The sequence below is a fragment of the Labrus mixtus genome, chromosome 18, assembly GCF_963584025.1.
Source record: "Labrus mixtus chromosome 18, fLabMix1.1, whole genome shotgun sequence".
Classification (NCBI taxonomy): domain Eukaryota; kingdom Metazoa; phylum Chordata; class Actinopteri; order Labriformes; family Labridae; genus Labrus; species Labrus mixtus.
Genome location: NC_083629.1, coordinates 22594140 through 22615816, shown reverse-complemented (window position 1 = coordinate 22615816; position 21677 = coordinate 22594140). Strand labels below are relative to the sequence as shown.

General features: G+C 44.0%; 2 protein-coding genes across 3 annotated transcripts in view; both read right to left on the bottom strand.

Moving 5' to 3' along the window:
* Nucleotides 1-21677, bottom strand: part of tmem30b (transmembrane protein 30B) — a 134849-nt gene that overhangs the window by 18243 nt on the left and 94929 nt on the right. The gene's annotated exons all lie outside the window — the stretch shown is intronic.
* luzp1 (leucine zipper protein 1) overlaps nt 2871-21677 on the bottom strand; it is a 51655-nt gene continuing 32848 nt past the window's right edge. The window contains exons 3-8 of one of the 2 annotated variants that reach the window (XM_061063361.1): nt 20809-21185; nt 18419-20702; nt 16944-17536; nt 16669-16830; nt 9365-9650; nt 2871-8354 (exon numbers count right to left, since the gene is read on the bottom strand). In XM_061063361.1, the coding sequence (XP_060919344.1) occupies nt 9408-9650; nt 16669-16830; nt 16944-17536; nt 18419-20702; nt 20809-20940 (3414 nt within the window). In that variant the 5' untranslated portion in view covers nt 20941-21185 and the 3' untranslated portion in view covers nt 2871-8354; nt 9365-9407. The remainder of the gene's footprint in view (nt 8355-9364; nt 9651-16668; nt 16831-16943; nt 17537-18418; nt 20703-20808; nt 21186-21677) is intronic. The other variant, XM_061063362.1, reaches the window with a different exon arrangement.

Sequence of the window (21677 nt, the reverse complement as noted above, 5' to 3'; positions counted from 1 at the left end):
AAGTACTTCCTGTCCTGCAATCGCGTGCACATGTTTGTTTGTTTTTTCTGGACTTGCACATGCATGTTCAAAAGTAACATGTCCCGCTTCCACCATGACCCTCAAGTGACCCCGCTTCATTGCAGAGTTTGGCTGCTTCCCAGGGTCTGTGGTGCTGTGTGTGTGTGTGTGAGGGAGAGAGATGAGGGTCCCTGGCAGCAGCTCCTCATAGTGGGGGGATCTGATGAATGAGGGGGGGGGAGGAGGATTAAAATGGTCAACCATGAGCTATGAGCTTCTCTGTGGAGTTGTATTTCAGGGCTCTGTGCCCCTCAGTTTCCATTCACTCTTTTGCGTCACACGCCTTGTTTTCCCCCTCAGAGATGTGGTTTATTATTATCCCGACCAGAGGAGATGTTTGATGTAACAACGGTCATTTGAGCTGAGGGTTTGGATGGCAGCACTCGAGTATTTTCACCTCCTCTGTAAACCAAAGGGAGCAGTGTGTGGCTGTAAACTGGCAGGGTTTGTTTCTCCGTAATAGTTATAAGCCCACATGGACTGACTGATTGATGGAGAGGCAGAAATAAAAAGTGTTATGGGGGGTTAGGAAGTCCTTCGGATGTGAGGCCATAGGCTTGAGGTAGAATAAACACTCATACAGCTACAAACACCTCCCACATACTCGTGTGTATTTCGGACATCGTGCATATTTATCACTAACATGACGGATAAAAAAGCGAACCCTGCTGATTGGTTAGGTTGTGTCGGTCAAGCGTTTTAGCCGCTCTGAAAGCTTGACTGTAAACATGGAAGTGTTTGTCGAGCATTTATGATCCCCTGAGGATGAATCCCACTTTACCTTTGGTGCCAAAAGGAAGTTGTTTTTTTTGTAAGTTGCCTCATTGCGATCAAATTTGAAACTAATATTCATGTTCAGGGTGGCTCAAAATGAGGGCATGGCATTCGCTGTTTCCCTTGTCAAAGGCGGGACTTCATGTGTTAAATTTTGTATTTTTATTTATTTTTCTAAATTTTCTAAATTCACAACAGCAACACGGTGGGGCGGTGGTTAGCGCTGTCGCCACACAGCGAGAAGGTTCCTGGTTTGAATCCAAAGCTGCTAGCAACTTTCTTTACATTTACATTTAAATTGTGACTTTGCACATATCTTCTTTTTTGAGTCCTTAGAGAATTAAGGACAATTAATATGTAGCAACTCTATTTTAGTTTTTTTTTATGTTAGAAAAAACATATAAATGGGAGTGTAAAATCTATTACATATTTAATTGTTGGTAGTTTATGCAGGTTTGATTAGTGGAGATAGAATGGGTGAACAAATATGATTTGTGTGTGCATGTGTTCACACAAACTTCATCTCCCCCCCCCCCCCCGGCCATGTTGGGCCACCCTAGTCAAAGAAGTCTGGATCTGGCCCTGTTCATGTTCCCCTGTGAATCCTTGCAGGGGAAATATCTGCAGCCAAATATCTGCAAAACTAGCAGCCATCAATCAGCCTCAGCTGTACTGCTGCTCACAGCTGACATGCTCAGGTATGATGGAAAGTATATAAACATTATCCCACATGATGTTAGCATTATCATTATGAGCATTGTTCACATGCTGATGTTAGCATTTAGCTCGCAGCACTGCTGGAACCTGATGGAGTCAGTAGCATGACTGATGAAAGTTTAATCAGCTTCTTGAAATTACATAAAATCCAGAAGTTCTTCAATACAACGAGTTCAATTGGATGACCCCTCTTTGAGTGATCACATCAACATCCCACATAGTTTTCCCCTGACACCTGCTGAAGGCCGGTAAGGCTCTTTCTCACTCCTCCAACTTCCTCCTCCTCCTCCTCCTCCTCTTCCTCCTCCACCACACAGGCCTGCAGTGCCACACTGAGTCATTTCCATGGTTGACTTCACAGCACTAATTCAGGTCAGGCAGCGCTGAGGCTCAGGAGTACCAGGGTCCAAACAGGCACCGCTGTGTTCGAGCAGCACCTCCTCGCCTCTGAACTTAGGACAGATTAAAACCACCCAGAGGCAGGAGACACACGTTAACCCCTGACTACAACCACTTTGTCTCATGGCACACATTGACACCAAAAGATGTTGAACTTGGAGGAGATGGTTCTTATTTTTCTAATGCATTTATCGAGATGTACAATATGAAAATATTTATCTTTGAGATGATTTATGTAGAACTATGATTTTTTAAATTGTCCAATGCCAAAGCAAGAAGTGTTGTTTTTCATTTTTCTGCTTCATCGTCGTCTCCACCTGCACATAAAATGCATGCAGCTGAATTCAACATGTTGAGGCCTGTTCTCTGGAGCTGCAAAATAAAACACTGCTGGGAAGTACAGGAAAACAGCTCGAGGTAGAATGAGTGAAAGGAAAATATTTGTTTCCAGAAGAAGGAGTCTCCTAAGATGCCCTGAGAGCAAAAATAAATAAAAGATAAGAATCAGTGAAGGGTTGGTGATGTCCACGTGAAAAGTCAGATATTTAAAATGTGTCGATTACAGTGATTTTTTTTTTTTTATCTCACAGCTTCATTTTGCAGGAGAAGAGAAAATGCTGGCTTTCACAAATCGAGGCGTTAACTGCGAAGGAGAAAAGTTGTACGTGCTGATTTTGCATTCCTCAACAGCTTGTGGTTTCCTCTTTCTACCTGACCAATTTGCCTCATTTGTCTTCCTGCTTATTTTGCATCCAGTGGAGACACACACACACACACACACACACACACACACACACACACACACACACACACACACACACACACACACACACACACACACACACACACACACACACACACACACACACACACACACACACACACACACACACACACACACACACACACACACACACACGTTACAAACAGTTTTGTATTTATTCTTTATTGGAATACATATGGGTTTTTGCTGTACAGTTGGCAGCTTCGAGAGACCTACATGCAGAGTGCGCCAGACACAGAAAGGTTAAAACATGCAATATGGATTAAGTCTAAAAAAAACCAAAAAAAAAAACAGGAGAAGAAGATATCAAACAAAAACCCCCACAGCGTCTTTTCCGACATACAGAGAAGCAAAACTAAAATCATAAAAACCCTTTTGATGCGATTTCTTTACACACACAGTTTGTTTGACACCTCGGTGTGTCCTCTTCTTCTGCACACAAAATAAAAACCCTCAGCAATAAACTAATGTTGATTGTACAGGCCGGAAGTTCTTGTGTCTGTGCATGTAAGAGAAATGAGATGTCATTTTTTTTTTAGTTCCTACTATATTATTCCTATAAGATTACTTGTGTGCGTTTATATATAGATATATATGTACACATGTGTTTCTGGAGCCTGCACACTTCTCTCTTTGGCAGCACTTACAAACATACAGCACAGAAGATGTACGAACCCTGAATTTATGAGCGAGGGAAGAACAGAGCAGGCCGGAGCGCTGAGCATGAACACATGTTGAACCTCTCAGCGCTGCACACCGGGCTCTCCTCCGACTTGAAAAAAAACCCGCACATAACTCTCATTCTTGGATGACTATGACACGAGCCCTCTCTCTCTGATCTGTTAGTGTGCAGCCCATGTCTCCAGGTCACGAGAAATGTCTTACATTAAAACAACAAACACACAAAAAAACAAAAAAAAACACAGGAAGAAGAACTCTCCAGGAGTGTGAGAACAAAAAAGATACATCAAAAAAAAAAAATCATTTCTTAAAATCAGGATGGACAAATACTTAATATAGTTCAATAATAAGGCCCACTTTACAAAATTACAAGAGTTTCCTTAAATAAAAATCTATCCGATATATCTTCCAAAATAAGACATCTTTTTGAAATAAAAACATAGAAGAAGAAGTAAACAAAAAAAAGAGACAACCCTTATAAAATGTTTTTTTTTTCTCTCTCCTTATTTTTCAGCATCTTATAGAGGCAGAGATCCATCAGCTCTGCCTCGGACTGTAAACTGGAAATACTGTGGAATGATTTTGGCACGCTGTTAGAAGGCTGAGATGCAGGAACAACGGGGGAAGGGGGGGGGGTTTGCATTCGCCAATTTCCTTTTCTGAACTTGATGAGATGATTCTGAAAGACGGTGGTACATTCAGCGAACGGCTTCTGAGATACAGTTAAAGTACAATTCTGGTTCAAGAAAACAAAACAAAAAAAGAAGAAGGGGACTTTGTGACAGAGGGGACTAAGGGGGCATAAGTCGTTTGAGGTCTTAAAGTTAAGTGCTGGTTAAGTGCAGATTACAGCCTACGACACCCACTGACACCACGACCCCGACCTCACAATGGAGGCCTTTCAGAATTAAAAAAAAAAAAAGGGCCCGCTGCCCAACAACCTGGCCACACTAATCTCCACTAAGTACATTCTAGTTCTACTTTACAACAAGGGCAAAACAATGACTTGTCAATAACGGATGTTTATGCAAACACAGGCTGAGTTTAAGAGGTTGGAAGTTCACTCTCTAGTTTAGTTAACGGGGGGGGGGGGGAGCGGAAGCAGCCTCACGTTCATCGTTCACAGAAATGTCCCAAATATTCTGCTCCGATTCTCTGATTCAAGATTTATGATTCAGGAAGGAGGGGAACCACCGATCTGAAATAAAGTCTTAAAATCTGTAAAATCATCACTTGATTCCTTGATGACCCATTACTACATTCTACTGTGTCGACACTTTGCACGCTCTCGCGACCAATAAAATGTGAGTATTATTCTGCAGCCCTCGAACATGTGTGACACACAAGAGCTCAGCCAGGTTTCCAGTGGACGTTACAGCTGGGTGTTTGTGTTCTTTGGGGGGGCGTTGTAAAGAAGAACAGAAGCGTGCATAGCAGAGGATGGAGTTTCATTTTGCTGCGTTTTCTCTTTGAAGCCGTTCTCCAGGAGGGAGACCCTCCAACGCGTCATAAAACCTACTGTTTCCGACAGCTGGACTCATCCTGGGAAAACCTGACTCAAATACTCCCTACAGGGGTGAGAGAGGGGTTAGAAAAGCAGACCGGTGGAGGAAAGTATAGAAGAGATAAATGAAAGACTTGCTGCACAGTGTTGCAGAATGGAAAAGTGAAACTGTAGGATTGTCAGCAGGTTGGATTTGATCTTTTTTTTTTCTGGCCAGTGGGGGGGAACAGGTGGTGGAGGGAGGCGGAGGTCGAGGAGGGCGTTCGTGTTAGCACTTGCATCACTGAGTTGCTAAATACAGACATCCTGACTTCACAGTGATGTCATCCTCCGATATATTTAGAAATCTCTGCATTCCCACTGTGACAAACACTCGTGCACAGTTGTCAGTCAGTGGCCTCTGGGGATCTGCAGCAGCTCACAACATCACCTGTTGAGATGTGGAGCTCTAAGACGAGAGTCCTCACACGCATATTAATAACACACACACACACACACACACACACACACACACAGATGGACGTCCACACCACATGTATCTCTGGCAGCATGAGCGCAGGACATTCGATACACTCTCGTCTCTTGTTTTAATTCTCCCTAAAGTGGACAGCGCTGCCAAGCCGTCCGTCTCCCTCTCTGCTGTATTTAGAAGCCCTGAGTCAAGATGTAGAGACAGGATTAGATGCAGCCATGACCTCAGACCTTTCAGCTTTCCCCGGGAGCTGCCCATCACAGTCTGGTGACAGAAAATAAAAAAAACCTTTTGAACCAAAAACGAGCTTCAGAACTTCATTCAGGAAATCCAAGAGAGGAAGGAAGGGGGACTTGACTTCTCTAAAATACTCGGGAGGAAAAAAAATGGGAGACTCAAGAAGAGATGGCGGTCCCTCTTGGTAAATAAAACACATGGCAGCAGAAACAATAATAGAGGGAGCACAGAGCGTCTTGGCACGAGCACTGAGAGCTCTGAACAGTTTGTCTGCTCTGTTTTTTGCTCCATCATAAAGCCGGCAGTGAAGAGGCCACATGGCAATCCTTTCTGCTCCGCTGACAGACACATCCAGAGGACGTTGCTTTTAGGGCGGTGCAGCCTTTTTTTCTTCTTTTTTTTAAAGGCTGCTTTGAAGTCGGGATAGAAACAATCTCAGTGAATTTTTGTCTCGACATCCTTCAGTGAGATTTTTTTTTTAAAACGCTAAAACCAAAAATACTTTTTACGATGTTCAACTCGACAATCCTCCAAGTGTGAAATGAATAGAAAGCTGAAGCTCGAGGCCGGTGTTGCATGTCGTTTCTCTGCACAGAAGAGAACAGGATGTGATTCCTGCTCTTTGTTTTCTTATTGTATCTGAAGGCATAGGAGAAGTCCCAGAGGATGTTTCCAGAAACTGGGTAAACTATTGACAAAATACAGATACTTATATTTGGACTTTAAAGACGAATCAGTGACAAACAGGAAACCTGCCACCTGACAGACCCCTTCACAATAAAAGAACCACAATGTATGCAGAGAGGAAAACACATGACAGACAGCGGAACTAAGAAATGTACTCAGACTGAGCGGCCTTCCCGACTACAAACAGCATTTTGAAATCTAGAACAGCAGACGAGTCCTCTCTCGGTTACAGCACGCCGTCGCCTTGTTAGACAGACGGAGAGAGAACGCAGTTGAGTTTCATCAAGCCATCGAGCAATTGGTCATTCAGCATCAAACATTCATACATGAAGCTGTGGGAAGTTGACAAAGTCTGTCGCACTGCGAGTGAGTGTAAAGTTTCAGCAGGAGCCTCAAACATCAGAGAGAGAGAACGTGATAAACGAGATATGCACCTTTTACCTCGACGGAAAAAAAACACCAAACATTTTATTACTGGCCAATACTAAATCTTTTTTCTCGACGGCACCCCCGTTTGAAATACCGACCACGAGTCGATATTAACATAATAATACATCTCAATCAAAAAAAAAGGAAAAGAAAAGATGAGACGATTCGCACGGCGAACCCGGTCACACGCACAGGCTGCTCTCTGTGGTTTGAAGTCTTGTGTGTCCTATGACTGGCTGGCGTGATGAAGAGAAAGATGTCCACCCTCGCCAGGCCAGGTTTGCTGGTAATGTGAAGTCCAAACGTTCTGCTAAAACAGAGAATCCGTTTCTCTAATAATACACTTTCTGTACGAGGACGATTGCATCAGCTGTAAAACAAAGCACCATGGATACTGTAGCATGATTTGAGGTTATAAGCAACACCCTTCCCCTTGTCCCTACTTTTTTTTTTTCTTCTTCTACATGTGCATTGCATTTCTTGGCGTGCAAACTATGACTCTTTTTTTAGTCCTGATATGTGTCGAGCAGGGAGGGAGAGGATAAATGCAGAACAGGAAGCGAATTACGACGGATCAAAAAAAAATCACCTGGTGAAAACGGCAGAAATCATTTAAAAAAAAAAAAAAAAAAGATTGTCAGTTATTATCCGCTCCTTTTATGCAGCCAAGCAGCGGTTATTTTTGAAGCTAATTGCATGCTGAGTCACAACCTTTCAAGTGCTTTTTCATTCACTTCTCAGAAACATGCAAATGTTTGCTCAACATCGTAGAAATCACCAAAATTGGATCCAGTTTGAGGCTGCATGCCAGAGAGCGGGGACCGACCACACCGCAGAGTTCTGCACGTGTGTTTCTTATGGTTTAGTGTAAATATGTGCGATTAAAACCTGAAAATAACACCAATGAACAAGAAAGCAAATCAAGTCGGTTAAACGTGATGTTAATTTGATGGGTTAGCTTAGCATAAGATGGTAATTCGCTTCCTGTTTTTTGGTCACATTTAAGGTACAGAGCCTTTAGTTTGTGAAGAAATCTGCTCGGTGATCCATCCCTGTTTTTTTAAAAACATCACACTGCTGTTGATTCAACATCGGGTTGTTATGTTCCGTGATATATAAACGCTGATTATTCTCAAATCCAGCTCCTCTGAGGTCACTGTAATGGTCCTTGTGAGTCCCTTCTTCCTCTCCGGCATGCAGGAACATCTGCAGCATGTCCCCTCAGCATCCCAGCCTCTCCCTTGTCAAGTTTTTTCTGGATTACACTATAATACATCCGACACGAGAAGCGGAAGAGGATACACGGGCTGGTGAGGAGACCTCCAAAAAAAAACCCCCCAAAAAAAACACTGTACAGGCACTGTCTTTCCATTCACGTCTCTTTGGGGACAGAGACTGTTTCCGGGTAGGAAGAGCGCGGTCCACCTTCTCAGGGTCGCAGTAAGGATGTCTGTGGTTTTGTTGTTCTATATGGCTGCAACTTTCTCTTTTCTTTTGCTCGCTTTAGAAGCAGTAGATGTTGACTTTTTTGGAGATGGTGAAGCCATGAGTTGATGGGAGACGGATGTTTTGGCCCCTCCTTGTGCCATTGAGAGCGTAATGGGGTGCTGCTGTGAAGAAGAAAATGAAGAGAAAGAACTTATTTTAATCCTTCACATATTGACAGAACTATTCATCACGGCCTGTAATTTTCTAAATGTCTTTAAGAGAGTAAGCCAGAAAGAACGAGGCAATTAGGGGCTTATTATGTTGGGAATAGTAACAGTGTACAATTGGTGCTCATCCAATTAAAACTCAAGATTCTTTCAGTGCAAGCAACTGTACAGTCAAATATGTGATGTGAGTTAATGTGCAGCTCAGTGTTTGGAGTTTCCAGTTAAATGCTTGCAGGTTTAGCTGTAATTCAGCTCACCTTAAAGTCTTTATATGTGATTTTTTTTGATCCAGCAGATGTCACCCTTGAGCACCAGCATGAAACCAAAACAACTCGCGCTGCATTGTTGTGTTAGCATGCTAATGCTAGCGATCTTTATTACGCTCGTATCTTCACACTGCATGTAAATTTACCTGAAATGAGCGTGATCTAGAAACACAGTTAAGCAGTGAGTACAGTATGTTATTCTTCTTTTCTCTAGTCCCTCAATTAAACAACTTTTATACTCGAGGGGAGGAGTCAGCCGGCCGTCCTGGCGATGTAAACAAACTGAAGATAGGACTCTGAAAACTCTGAAAACATCACAGACAGTGGGACTCGGGTGTTGCACCCATTGTAGACAGTCATGACTCACAGAGTTATTTTCAGAGGATATACTTGATTTCTATATTTAAGTGTGAAAAATCACATATAAAGACTTTAAATTGCCTTTTTCTTAAGGACGCCTGAACAGGGTGGATGAAAACTACAGCATGCAGTGGACCTGGGGAGTCCCACTGAGGGTAACTGCCACCATGATGGATGTGCTAAATCCTGCACTGTAAAAAAGCAGTGCCAGGTCAGCTTGATACTGCACTGCTGCTGCGATCTGAACCGCCCCTTCAGAGATGCGACATCATTGCGCAGGGGTAATTAAACATCAGGTCCTTTAATTAAACTGCATCAGGAGCGGGGAGAATCTCCTACCTGTTATTTGCTGAAGAAGTCCTGCTCTGTTCCAAGTCAGTCTTTAATGATGTTCAGCCTGCCGATGGCTCCACGGCCGGCTCCCCGCTGCACTCCTCCCCTCGGCTCTGGCTCCTGACCCTTGACCTCGACTGGACCACAGATCCCCTCTGGAGGAAGCCCCCGCTGTCTTAGACGTTCGGTCATAAGAGGTCCCAAGGTGGGGAGCGTCGCTGCCGGGAATCTGCCGCCTCCAGGAGGCCGGACTGTGGCTCGGGTTGAGACCGGGCTCTGTGCCATCCGAAGCCTTGAAAGGACAGAAAATTAGATTAGAAAATGTGTATTTGCAGTCTGAAGTGGCATAAATAGAAAGTCTATATGCTATAAATGGATTGGTTAGAAATAAGCTTGGTCAGAAACAAACGCATTAGTAGAATTCAAGTCCTTTAAACCCGTATTCTGGAGAGCTGTTAAAGAGCTCTGGGGCATTTTGTTTGGATGGTTTGGGGCCTTGTTTGGACTTTTCTAATTATGTGGGCATTAAATACATGCTGTTTATGTTAACTGGTGTGTGACAAGGAAACTCTGCCATGTGGACTCCTGCCAGGGGAAAAATCCCCAACCAAAAACCCCAAACATACCCCAAGCTGAGAGATTTATAATTTGGTGGTCTAACTCAAAAACAGACCCGAAGTTACTAGTCTGTGGCGGCTCTAACGGCACGTCCCCTTATAACCTCAGGAGCCCTGTTCTAAGAAAGGGAGAGTTCGATGACGATGCAGTTCCTAAAGCACACAGAAAAACAGCACCCCACTCCTGTAATTTCAGCTTTTTAAAAAAAGCACCATAATTAGTGACATTTGGTGGGTTGGATTTGGCTTCTGATGCAGTTTTAGAACGCATTCTTGCTAATTGGCTTTAATGGAGCCCTGCTGGACTGCCTTTACTCAGTCTCCCGGGGTAACAGACAGGAAATCAGTCACCAAGCGGACCCTGCCAAGTGGGCGTGTCCAGTGTGGTCACTTCCTGCTTCCAGTTGCTGAGAGGAGGAAACGGCAGAGTGGCAATATTCTCCTTCTATGGTAAACCACCGCTGTGAGACTGTGGGCTTTCACAAGGGTTGCCGTGTAATGAATTTCCATTGTTCCACCTTCCATCAACGGGAGGCTTGTGCATTGCTTAACACATTCAGATGACCAACGTTCATAAAAATAGGAATGGCAATAAAGATTCAGCATGCGTTAATCTAATGTTGAATCATCTGAAGATCTGAAGCTTGAGTTAAAGGATGATTAGTCACTTCTGTGTGTCAGTGGAGAAATTCTCTCCATGTAGCTGAAAATTTAATTAGCTAAACATGATGACGAGGGCAACGTCAGCATGTTACCAGGGGCGTGTCCAGGGTTTTTTTGACTGGGGTGGCCCAACTGGGGAACTGACTTTTACAGGGGTGGCCTGAAGTGTGATGTGTGCACAAACACACACAAATAGAAATGATTGACCCTTTCTTACTTCACCAATCATATCTACTTTTATAACGAGATAATGGCAGCATTAGCTGGACTTTTTAATGACACAAAAAGAAGATATGTTTCAAAGTCTCAACTTAAAGTACTCGAAAAGGTAAACTCCTGCACTGTCTTGCATCGTATTGGTCCCGACACATTGCCAGTGCAAAAAGAAATATGCTACATTGATATGTAAAGAAAACTACTAACAGCCTTCTGCAAAACAAATCCTAATAGTTGGTTTTTAACATCAAGTCTGACAGGAAAAATAGCCAATCACAGTTTAGGATTATTGGGGTGGCAGCCAATGCGATTCTAGAGTCTGTTGGGGCCTCTAAGCAAAATTCACTGGGGGCCCCGCCAACAAGCATTCATCACACATTTAAGTTTTCAAAGGAATATTGGAACGCTTAGTGGTGCAACAACATTGAGTACTGTTATAGATGGGGCCCCCTTAGGGAGGTTTTCTACTGCTACATATGGTTTAAAGTTTGTCAGCCCTCGGTTGGGCCCCCCCTACTGGCCAGGGGCCCCAAGCAGTTGCCTACAGTGAAGCCAAACAGTTGGGAAAACCCAAATTAATCAGTTTTAATCAGAAACAACTGAATGTTTAATATGAATATTTCAAGTCAAAAGGATTTTTCTGACATTTGGGGGAAAGATTTATTTGCTTCCTGGTGAAGAATAAGATCAAATCAAGACACTTTCATATCTGTTTGGTTAATACGTATAGTTTTTTGTTAACGTAGCATAAAGACTGCCTGCTGAACAAATTACAGCCCTGCTTTAAATCTGTCTCCCCTTGGTATCCGGCCCAATTTTAAAGAATGACGTTGTCTTGCCAATCTAAGCTCTTCAATCACGTCTCAGGCAAGGCAGCACTCCTGACAGAAGAGGAGCGGAGCTGAAATGTGAGTTTGATTTGTGCAGGTGATGATGTGTTTATTGGTTTTGATTCATGAAAGCCGTTCTTTTAATGGGTCATTTTGTACAGCGTCTGCTGCTTGATGTTTAACCACTGAGAATGCAGAGAGGTCACATCAGGCCAACGGTGAATACTAGAGCAGCTCTGATCCCACACTTTATCTTGCTTCCACTGGTTTTTTACGACTTAACAAAGGATGTTTTGGTATCTCGCTCATCGGCCATAACGACCCCGCTACCCTCAGCCAAACATAAGTTCACGGCTCATTCATGTCCAGGCTGAGGTTTCCTTGCGAGCACACAAAGATTTTTCTACATCGCTGCCCTGTTCGCTGCTATGAGGTGTGGAGTGACTGATAAAGAAAGTCTTCCCCATTTTACCACCGACCTTTTGGATTTATTCCTAAAATAATCTGCCTTCATGTTCACTTTGGAATAAGTTCTGCATGCTTTTTCTACAAATTCTGATCGTGTACAGGCCAGCAGGAGAAATACCAGTCTTCTTAGCTTAGCATATTAGCAAGATGATGTTTGTCAATTAAACTGGTACAGCAGAGTGAGATAGTTCTGTCATTACCTCTAACTAAGTAGAGACTGTACACAGTGCCCTGAACTTCAGAATGGGAATTGTTCTGTTTGTAGTCTGAGTAATATTGACCACTCAGCTATCTGCAGACAAATATGCAGAAAGAAAGAACAGCCTGTGTAAAAAAGCAAAAGAAGGTAGCATGCAGACAGATATCTTCATGCTGCTTACAGCTAACAATCAATCCTAAATCAAACATTTCAACTTGAGCAAACAATCTGCTTGACGCTGCGTCTCAAAAGCCAATCAAGCGTTTAGATTTCCTGACTTCCTGGAATGCATCATTCAGCAATAAATAATCCAATGTCCTTTAAAGACAAAAAGGGGATGTAATGAATCAACAAATGACGGCATGGAGTTTTTCACATCTCTATCTGAAGGGGAGAATTTGCTTTGGACACACGGTGGCTTTTTTTGTCACTCTTGAAAAGAATTTGGTCAAAGTTGGAAAACATTCAGATGTAGCTCTAGCGAAAGTTCAGACTATATTTTGCACACTCGTTTCATTGTTTATTCTCATACCATGTCAAATCATCCCTCCACTCATAACTTCTCGTAATCATCACCTGGTCACATCTATCCAATAGCACTGCTCCACTCCCTCGTTGTTAGCCGATCACATTGCTGCTGTCTCTTTTTAAAAATGGTATTCCTCTTCCACAAGTTCATTCACGCCATCGTTACGAGCGACCCTCCACCTCCCCATCGATCGCCACCAAAGCCTTCGCAGTTCCATCACCTCCTTCATCCCATCAGCCTCGGATGACATCATCAGCCATCGTCCGGTCAACCCCCAGTCCTTCGCAGTTTTGCCTCAGATGACATCATTAACCATTCTCCTCATCAACTCCAGTCTTCACCCGTTCAATCAACTTCTTCATCGCATCAACCCAGACGACATCAGACACCAGACGATCCTCTGACAATCATTCTATGTCACATATATAAAATAAACCTTTTCATCTTTCAATCATTTACTCGTCTCTCCTGATTGAATTAGTGCGATCTGTGATATAAACTGCCCGTCTTCCTGTGCAGACTGAGACTTTGATGGAGCATCAAGCTTTAGTGGAAGATACAGGAAAGCCTTCAATATGTGAACAAAAGATCAATGGGACGTTGGATAATGATGACAAGCTACATTCCTCTCCCGCCAAACCATGTAAAAAACCTCTTTGATCAACCTTCCACTCTGCAATCACAAACTAATCTCAACCTCCCGCTGTCCTAACTGCAGCTGTATTTATCCAAACCTCTTGGGGATGGACGCTGTTCAGACCGCTGAAAATGTTCTCCAGATCCAAACCAAAGATGATCGGCTGGGCTCCAACACATGCTTCAAAGACCAATTATGAATTGAAGAATGTTTTTAGCCATTTTTTTTTGTTCATAATTGCTGTCCAAATGGAGTTAAATCTCAGGAGGAACAAGGTTTTACTGTGCCGCAATGTTAACTGAGTGGCTCGGTGGGGAATTCCCATGAAGAAGTGTACAATTTAGGAAATAAAAAATACTGAATGATTGACAACATGAAAGGTAGCTCCTCTGGCCAGGGTGAGTGATTTTGGACAGGGTCAGGTAGAGGTTAGCAGGAGCATTAAGGACTGAACTGAGGAGAGAATACGCGATCACTTTCCTGAAAATGGAAAACTGGGGTCAAGGCCATGTAGGAGAACTGATGTGGGCACTGACCCTGACGGAGGACATGAAGACACTTTGTTCACGTCAGGGCTTGGATGACAGATCGAATAAGGGATGGAGGAGAGAGGAAAGGAGGGGGGAGGAGTCGGAGACAAAAGCAAGATGCCTGTCCACCTAATGCTCTTTCTACAACTCTATATCAGACATAAAGGGAGGCGTTGAGGGTTGTTTTGGGAGGCTAATGAGAAGGACGGTCTCTTAACCCAACTACAGCTCAAAGGCCATGTTACATGCTGTTTCTCCAATGGCTTTCCTGGCTTTGGATTAGCTACCAAAACTGAACATTTTAAAGCTGTTAATTGTCTTTGCTGTGCATAGGGGGTACTGTTGTGTGTCTGTGAGAACGTATGGTACTGACGTCACATCCAGCGTCCGTCTTGAACATGTAAAGGATCAGCAGTGTGAAGAACCAGTGGTCATTAAACCAGAACAGGCCGTGCACAATGACTGCTGTTTGACTATTTAAAACAATAATACCTGAGTTCTGGTGCTGATGCCAATACAACACTTCTCCTGAGACTACAACACTTTTTTCACCTAACTATAAGAACAATCTTAACAACTCAGGAGGAGCTTGCTCATTTTACATTTACAGTTACAACTCAATCAAAAACTTTGAATAAAATCAAAACCACGGTAAAATATTGGTTTAAATTCTGAACCAGCCCATTAAATCATAGAAAACAAATCTGATGTGATGTTCAAAGTCTTTTAGAAGTTGGTAGTTTTCTCTTCAGCGTTGGTTATATACATCGACCCCATTATGCTACAAACAATGAATCCAGAGCAGCTCAACATACCTTTGGTACAATGACCTAAAGACTTGACCTAGTCAATACAAACTGAATCCATAACTTCTGAAATCTGAGCACAACAGCTTAAAAAACAACAACATGACTACGGTACATGACAGAATGTACTCGAGCAGAGTGCTAGACTTCTTCATCAGATCTCTGTGTGTGCTGTAAAATGTGAGCAAACATTTTTTTTAAACTCCTGATATCTGAATTTCCTTTGCAAATGTGACCGAGGATGATTGACGAGACGGAGGACACATGCATGTGTGTGTGTGTGTGTGTGTGTGTGTGTGTGTGTGTGTGTGTGTGTGTGTGTGTGTGTGTGTGTGTGTGTGTGTCTCCTGGGCAACATCCAGTTTATTTATAGGAGGAAAACAGATCTTATCCAAAAGCCTCAAGTCCAGCCTAGTTTGTCAAACTGACAGAGTGACATGTTATTGTAGCCATGGAGCCCACTGAGTAAGCAGTAATACCGCCGTTTGACGTTATTTTATACACCAATAGACAAGCAATGCAATACCGGAGCCCATTTGCAGTTTTCACCTCATCTTTCTGCGACTCCCATGAACTCTCACACTCCATTTATTCACTTTTTAGATGTGTAAAGAATCTCGCATGTTACTGTAAAGAGAGAGACATGCATGGAGTCAGTGGGCTCAATCTGACTCTTAAATAAATTGAAGCTGTTTTATAACAGAGTTCATTCTCAGAGAAGTTCTGTGTCAAGTTGTACCAACAGATGTGACTGTTTTCAAACTGGAGAATGACTTGCGTCTTTGTCATGCACCGGCTCAAACGCCATGGCAAATACAAGGAGAGACACCGAAATAACTTAAATATGCTGATTTATTTTACAAAAACATTGCAAAAAAAGAAGCGGTTTGGATGTCGGTAGAGTGAGAGAGTGGCTGTGTGAAAAGTGTGTTTTTCCATGTGATGTAAATGGAAAAGGAAGCTGCAGAAACCAAACATGGCGCATGCAGAGAGACTCTCTGAGCAGCCTAAGGTGGCAGCTTTTATAGTGACTGTGAGCATTGGGCCCAGGAGCTCTGAGTCAGGCTGATTGGACCGATAATTACCCCTAACCCTGTAACACAAGAGAAGGAACAACCAGAGGGGCCGTCACATCTTCTACTAGTGGTTCTCAAACCCCTCCAACCCGAACAAAAGAGTAAGTAAAAGGGCCAAGTTAAAATGAATTAAAATACCATCAAGATACAATTTGTTTTTTCTATCCCACCCTTTTCCCGTTGTGCATACAGAGGGAGTAGGGCCTGAAACTGCTCAGCTTGAAAATGCAGAGCAGAGCCTGACGTTAGGAAAAGTTAAAGCTCTCGTGTAAGGAGCTCAGCCCTGCGGTCGGACACTCTTGATAAGAATCTTAGAGACAAACCTATCAGTGAAACACAAACCATGAGGGCAACTTTTCCAGTTAGATGAGATAAAATAGGGTTCATGCTGTAACACAGACACAAGCACAAAGATAAAAAAATACATTTGGCTGAAGCACCTGCCGTTTTGCCATCTGTAGAAAAAGTGTGCTTTATTTTTTTATAAATTATTAGTTTTTTGCCCTCAGTCTGGCCTGCTGAATAGGAAGCACATGTTTGGCTGAATAAGAATTCCAGGTTGGGAGATATGTGATAAAGGCCAAAGATATGCCCTCTCCTCGATCCTTGTTCCTGCAGTAAAGCTGACACCTACAAGACAAATTCTACACACTCTTAACACAAGAAACAGCTCCTATAAGTTCTGTTTTTTTTTGTAAAATGACCTTCTATTTGTACGTTTTAAAGTTGTTTTTTCTACCTGTTGTTGTGTATATGATCGTCCCCAGGACTGAGAGGTAATAGGTGCGTGGGGTATGACCCTTCCCAGGCCTCCTGCCTCCACGCTGGGGGACTGTGCGCGCTTAGCACGGCGTAGCCCTGGCTCCTCTACATCTCTATTGTTTATCCGACGCATGTACACCTGGGAAAAGGGAGCAACATAAAAGCTCTGTTATGCATCCAAACAAAATGCTCCCCCTTCTTTTCAAAGCGAGTTATTGTATATCAAACAAAAACATTTAATTATCCTCTCACCTCTGCAGGGGACGGCTTGGCTCCCTTCTGCACATCAGCATTCCCACCGGCTCCTGTTGAGCTGCTCATTGTTTCTTCTGTATCGAAGGTGGTTGCCCGGTAAGCCCTCCATGTTGTTGCGGCTTCTGTTTCATCCTCCGACCCACCATCAGCCATCGTCCTCGTCTCCCCTCTCCCTCGGCTGGGCTCATCCATCGACGCAGGGCCCCTGTTCCTCCACGTGCTCCTCATAGTCACATTCTTCATGTCTGGTAAATTGTCTTCCTGGGAGTGCTGGGTCTGCCTCTGGCGTCTCCAGCTGGAGACCGTGGTGGTGCTGCTGCTGCTGCTGCTTTCGAAGCCTGACTCGGTGTCGTTGAAGTCTGCCGATGTCCCGTCAAAGGACTGGAGGCTAAAGTTGCTGCGTTTGCAGCGCAGGTTGCTGGTCGTGGTCTCCACTCTGGAGGCGTTGTGGAGTTTGGACCTGGATGAGGAATCGCTGAGGCCCTCTGGCCCACAGTCCTGATCCTGGCATGATCGCATGGTGATCTCACTCTTAGGAATAGAGATCTCATAGGGGATGGAGATGCTGCCATGGTGCTCACTGCTGGGACCTGGATAAGAGGGAAGTCACACTGAATATTTTTATCGTAAAACTTTTTGAAAAATATAGAATTACTCAAAAAAAGAAACTGAAACGAGTGACATAAACAGATAAGACTCTAATGCAGAGTCTGTACCACTATGTTTTTTAAGACATGCAAATAATGTGGCTCTTTTCATTGCTATTGAAGTCTGGATGAAGTACTTCAGATTATAACCAAGATACCGCAAAACTAATGTAACATACATTTTTGGCATGACTTTGTAATTGTAACATTCCTGTTGTTGGTTGCTTAACTTTAGAATTACAACACATAGAACATATTTTATATATAAATATATACATCTTTAAGCCATGCTAGAAACTTGATTCTATTCATTTGTGCAGTCTTTGGCAAATTCTTTGGATTATAAACAAAATACCTGCAAAACAAACAGTATCTACACTCCTGCACTTTAACATATATATCTTTGATTGCACAGCTCTGGAGAACCCCCTATGTGGTTATTACATATGTACCACTGTCATCACTGTTAAGTTAAATCCTTAATGTATAATCTCTTCTTATTCTTATTTTTTATATTTTAAGTGCTTATTTCCTATGCATCTATTCTTATATTGTTTTATTTGCTTTTGCAAAACATGTAGCCAAGATTGTCGAAGTGTTTAAGCAAAAATCAGTCAACTTCAGTGATATGTACTGGTTGCATGTTAGCATACCAACATTAGCATAAACATGCAAATGACTTTTGAGTTACCACAGTACTACAGTTGTATTCCAAAGACGGGCAGTTTGCTCATGGAAACGATGGACTCTTAACTCCAACATTTCATTCAGCTATTGTTACAGTAAATTAGTGAAAGTGTTGTTTGGAGAATAGTGGAAACTTACCAATGAGGATGTTACTGGTGGAGGTATGGCGTTCTTTGATCGGCATGTGTTCACTGGACACGCTGCTGCTGCGACTGCTGGTTCTGGAGGAGCTTGGGTCGTTGGGGTAGATGGTTATACTACTGGTCATTTTACTCGTGGTGGTCACCATTGGCTTGGTGGATATTTTGGGTTTGCCATTTGTCGCCAAAGCTTCTGACATCATCATTTCCTTCCGGTCAATCTCGACTATCGCCGGCTTGATGACAGCTTTGGACCGTAGCGCCTCCCGTGGGCTGCAGACTCGCTGGATCTCAATCCCTGATGCTGTGTGCGTCGCCCCCTGGTGGCCTCCCTCAGCTAACGGTGTTCTGCTGTGCAGCTCTTCATCAAACGAGCTCCTGGATGAAGAACCCTCTGAGTGCGAGTCATGGACATGGGAGTATCTAGGGTATCTCGAGGCTGCGGTCCTACTGCTCACAGTTGAAGTAGTCGTCTCAGTTATAGGCTCTGGCTCAGAGGGCCTTGAACCAGTTGATTCTGTTTCAGAGGCAGATGAATGACCTTCTGACCCCTGGTCGCTGGGCAGAAGTGGAGTGACTTGGGATCTGTAGGCTGTGTAGGATCCATTGTCTTTGGAGGGGTTGGAGGCGACCAAAGCGGAGACAGATTCTTGCACCTGCTCTGTTGATTCCTGATCTGAAGCAGAGGCCGTGTCCTTCTCCAAAGCAGAAATACTGTTTAAGTTACTAGAACTTTCGGGCACTACATCAGAGTTGTTTGACTCACTATCACTGCCAACATATAATTTTGAAAGCTTTTCTAATCTGCTCTTTTTAGTCTCCCCATCAGCGTGTTTGTGAGCCGTCCTCAGGGGCTTCTGGTCGTTGGCTGCTGGGGGGTAGCGACTAAGAACAGACGCTTTTTTAGCATCACTAGATGTGTTGACAGAGGAGAGAGGTGCTCCTCTTGTCTTTTCTTCAGCTCCTCGTCCTGCGTCTCTTAGTCCATTATCGGATGAAATTGCAGTAGTTGGGGTTTTAGGCGTCCTTCTGGTCTTGTGAGCAGGACTGAGGGCTCTCCTTACAGACTTAGGAGAGCTGTCCTCTGAGTGGCTCATGTCTTTGCTCCTCAACTTGGTCTCTCTCTTGTGCTGAGGAGAGCGCTCCCTGGTCCTGTGTTTAGGGGAGCTCGGTTCTGAGACAGTTGCGGCACTCCTATATTTTGGCTTCTCTTGCCTGAAACCGCCTTTCGCAACGATCTCTTCATTCTCAGCTTTGCCGTTCTCCAGGAACTTAGCAGGGCCGCTGGGGCCGACGTTAGCGCTCCCGTTGCCGAGCTTATCCACGTTACTGGTTCCATTTCTTCCTAGTCCACCTTTCCCGCAGAGCTGCGTCCTGAGCTGTTCCACCTGCTCGCTCAGTTGGCGAGCCCGGCTTCGTTCAACCTGGAACTTCTCAAGAAGTTCCCCATTTTTGGACTCTGAGCTCTTTAGATCCTCCTCCACGATCTCCAGCTGTTTAAGGCGGTTCTTCAGCCGCTCCACTTCCTGCGTCAGCTCCTTTACTTTATTGTCCTCCTCCTGCGATCCTTCCAGGCTGCTGTTCTTCTGGTTCTCAGATTTGTTCACAAGACCGATGTCACTGGACATCTTCAAGTAGTCAATGCTCTTCTTGCGGCCTGCCAGTTTACTCGTAAGGAGCCCCGTGGATGAGAGCTCGTCCTCAATTCGAGACCTGATGAAATCTGGACGAGCGGGGTCTGCTGACATACCAAGGCGGTTCTTCTGGTGCTCCAATTTTTCAGTGAGCTTCAGAATGGTCTTCTCGTCTTCTCTCTGTTTCTCGAGTAGCCTCTTACGCTCGCTCACAAACGTCTGGGTGAACCCCTTGAGTTTCTCGAGCTCCGTAGCCAAAGCCTGCTCAGCTTTGTCGAGCTTCGTCTCCGACCCTTCCACCTCCTTCAGACGTGCTTTGAGGGCGTCCAGCTCAGACGAGAGCTTCTTCGTCAAGTTCTTCTCCTCGTTGAGGCTCAGACAGAGCTGGCTGCAGTCCGACTTGCTTTTCCCAAAGGCCTCTTCCAGTTTCTCCAGTTCAGCCATCCGCCGCTGCAGACGTTCAATCTCGGCCTTGAGCTCCTGCGTGAGGCTCTCCTCCTCTTCCAGTTTCTCTCGCACCGTGCGGCAGAGGTCCTCGGCTTTGCGTACCTCCTCATCCTTTCCCTGGACCTTCAAGAGACACTTCCTCAACACCTCCACATCGTTGAGCAGGGATGAGTTGCTGCCTTCTGCCTGGATGATTTTGTCCTGTAGAAGGGTGAGAGTTCAACCACACATCGTTTTAAGTATCTTTTAACGTCTTTCCACACAAGCACACAAACAAACACACAGTCAGAAGTGAACCCGTCTTTACCTGCAGGTCAAGTAGCTCATCTTCAGCTTTCTGCAGCTTGATAGTCGCTTCTTCCAGTTCATCCAGTTTCCTGCCGAGACTCTGAAGCTTGTTCCGCAGGTGGCGATGTGTAATGTCTTTATTGTCAGACATGGCTGTAGTTCTTTATCTTAAATGTGTTGTGTCTGTGTTTCTGTTCAGATTATTTGATCACAACGTTTTTGGAGGGCCACATTTGTGTGGTACTGGCGTCATATCCTCGGGGGCGCTCAAAGAAAAACTCTTGTTTTTGTTTTACTAAGCGGCCCCTCCGGTGTTTTTTCTTTTTTTTTTTTGTGACTGTCCCTTTAAAACTTTGAAGTCCTCTGAGAGTCGTGTTCAGCAGGCAAATCTGTCATCTGTAGGAGGGAGAGAGGAAATAACACTTAAGTCAGCTCTAATTTGTCAGTGACAGTCATTTACATTCTCAAAACGTAGCACGGTATGTGAGGAGCAGGAATGCACATGGAGGGAATCACAACACAGTCAGCATGCCAAGTGAATTGTTGACACACAAACCAATGAGATAAGACCAAAGACACTGCACATTGCACACAAGCACATACAGAAAAAAATACTGCTTTCTCAGCAACAATGACTAATATGATCCATTTAGGGAGGAGGTATCCTTTAGAGACATTATATATTCTGCAGGCTGCACCTCTCTTCCTTTTTGCCATTGAAGCACCTTATATTTCACCTTGCCTGTCCTTTGTTGGAGATGGGGGTGGCTTTCCTTGCACGTGTGTGAGTATAAGGCTTTGCACACAAAGATGGACACACATACACACTCCATCGTCTTCCTACTGTTGTATCCGACATTGATCTCTGCTTGCCTGCCTGCTTTTGCT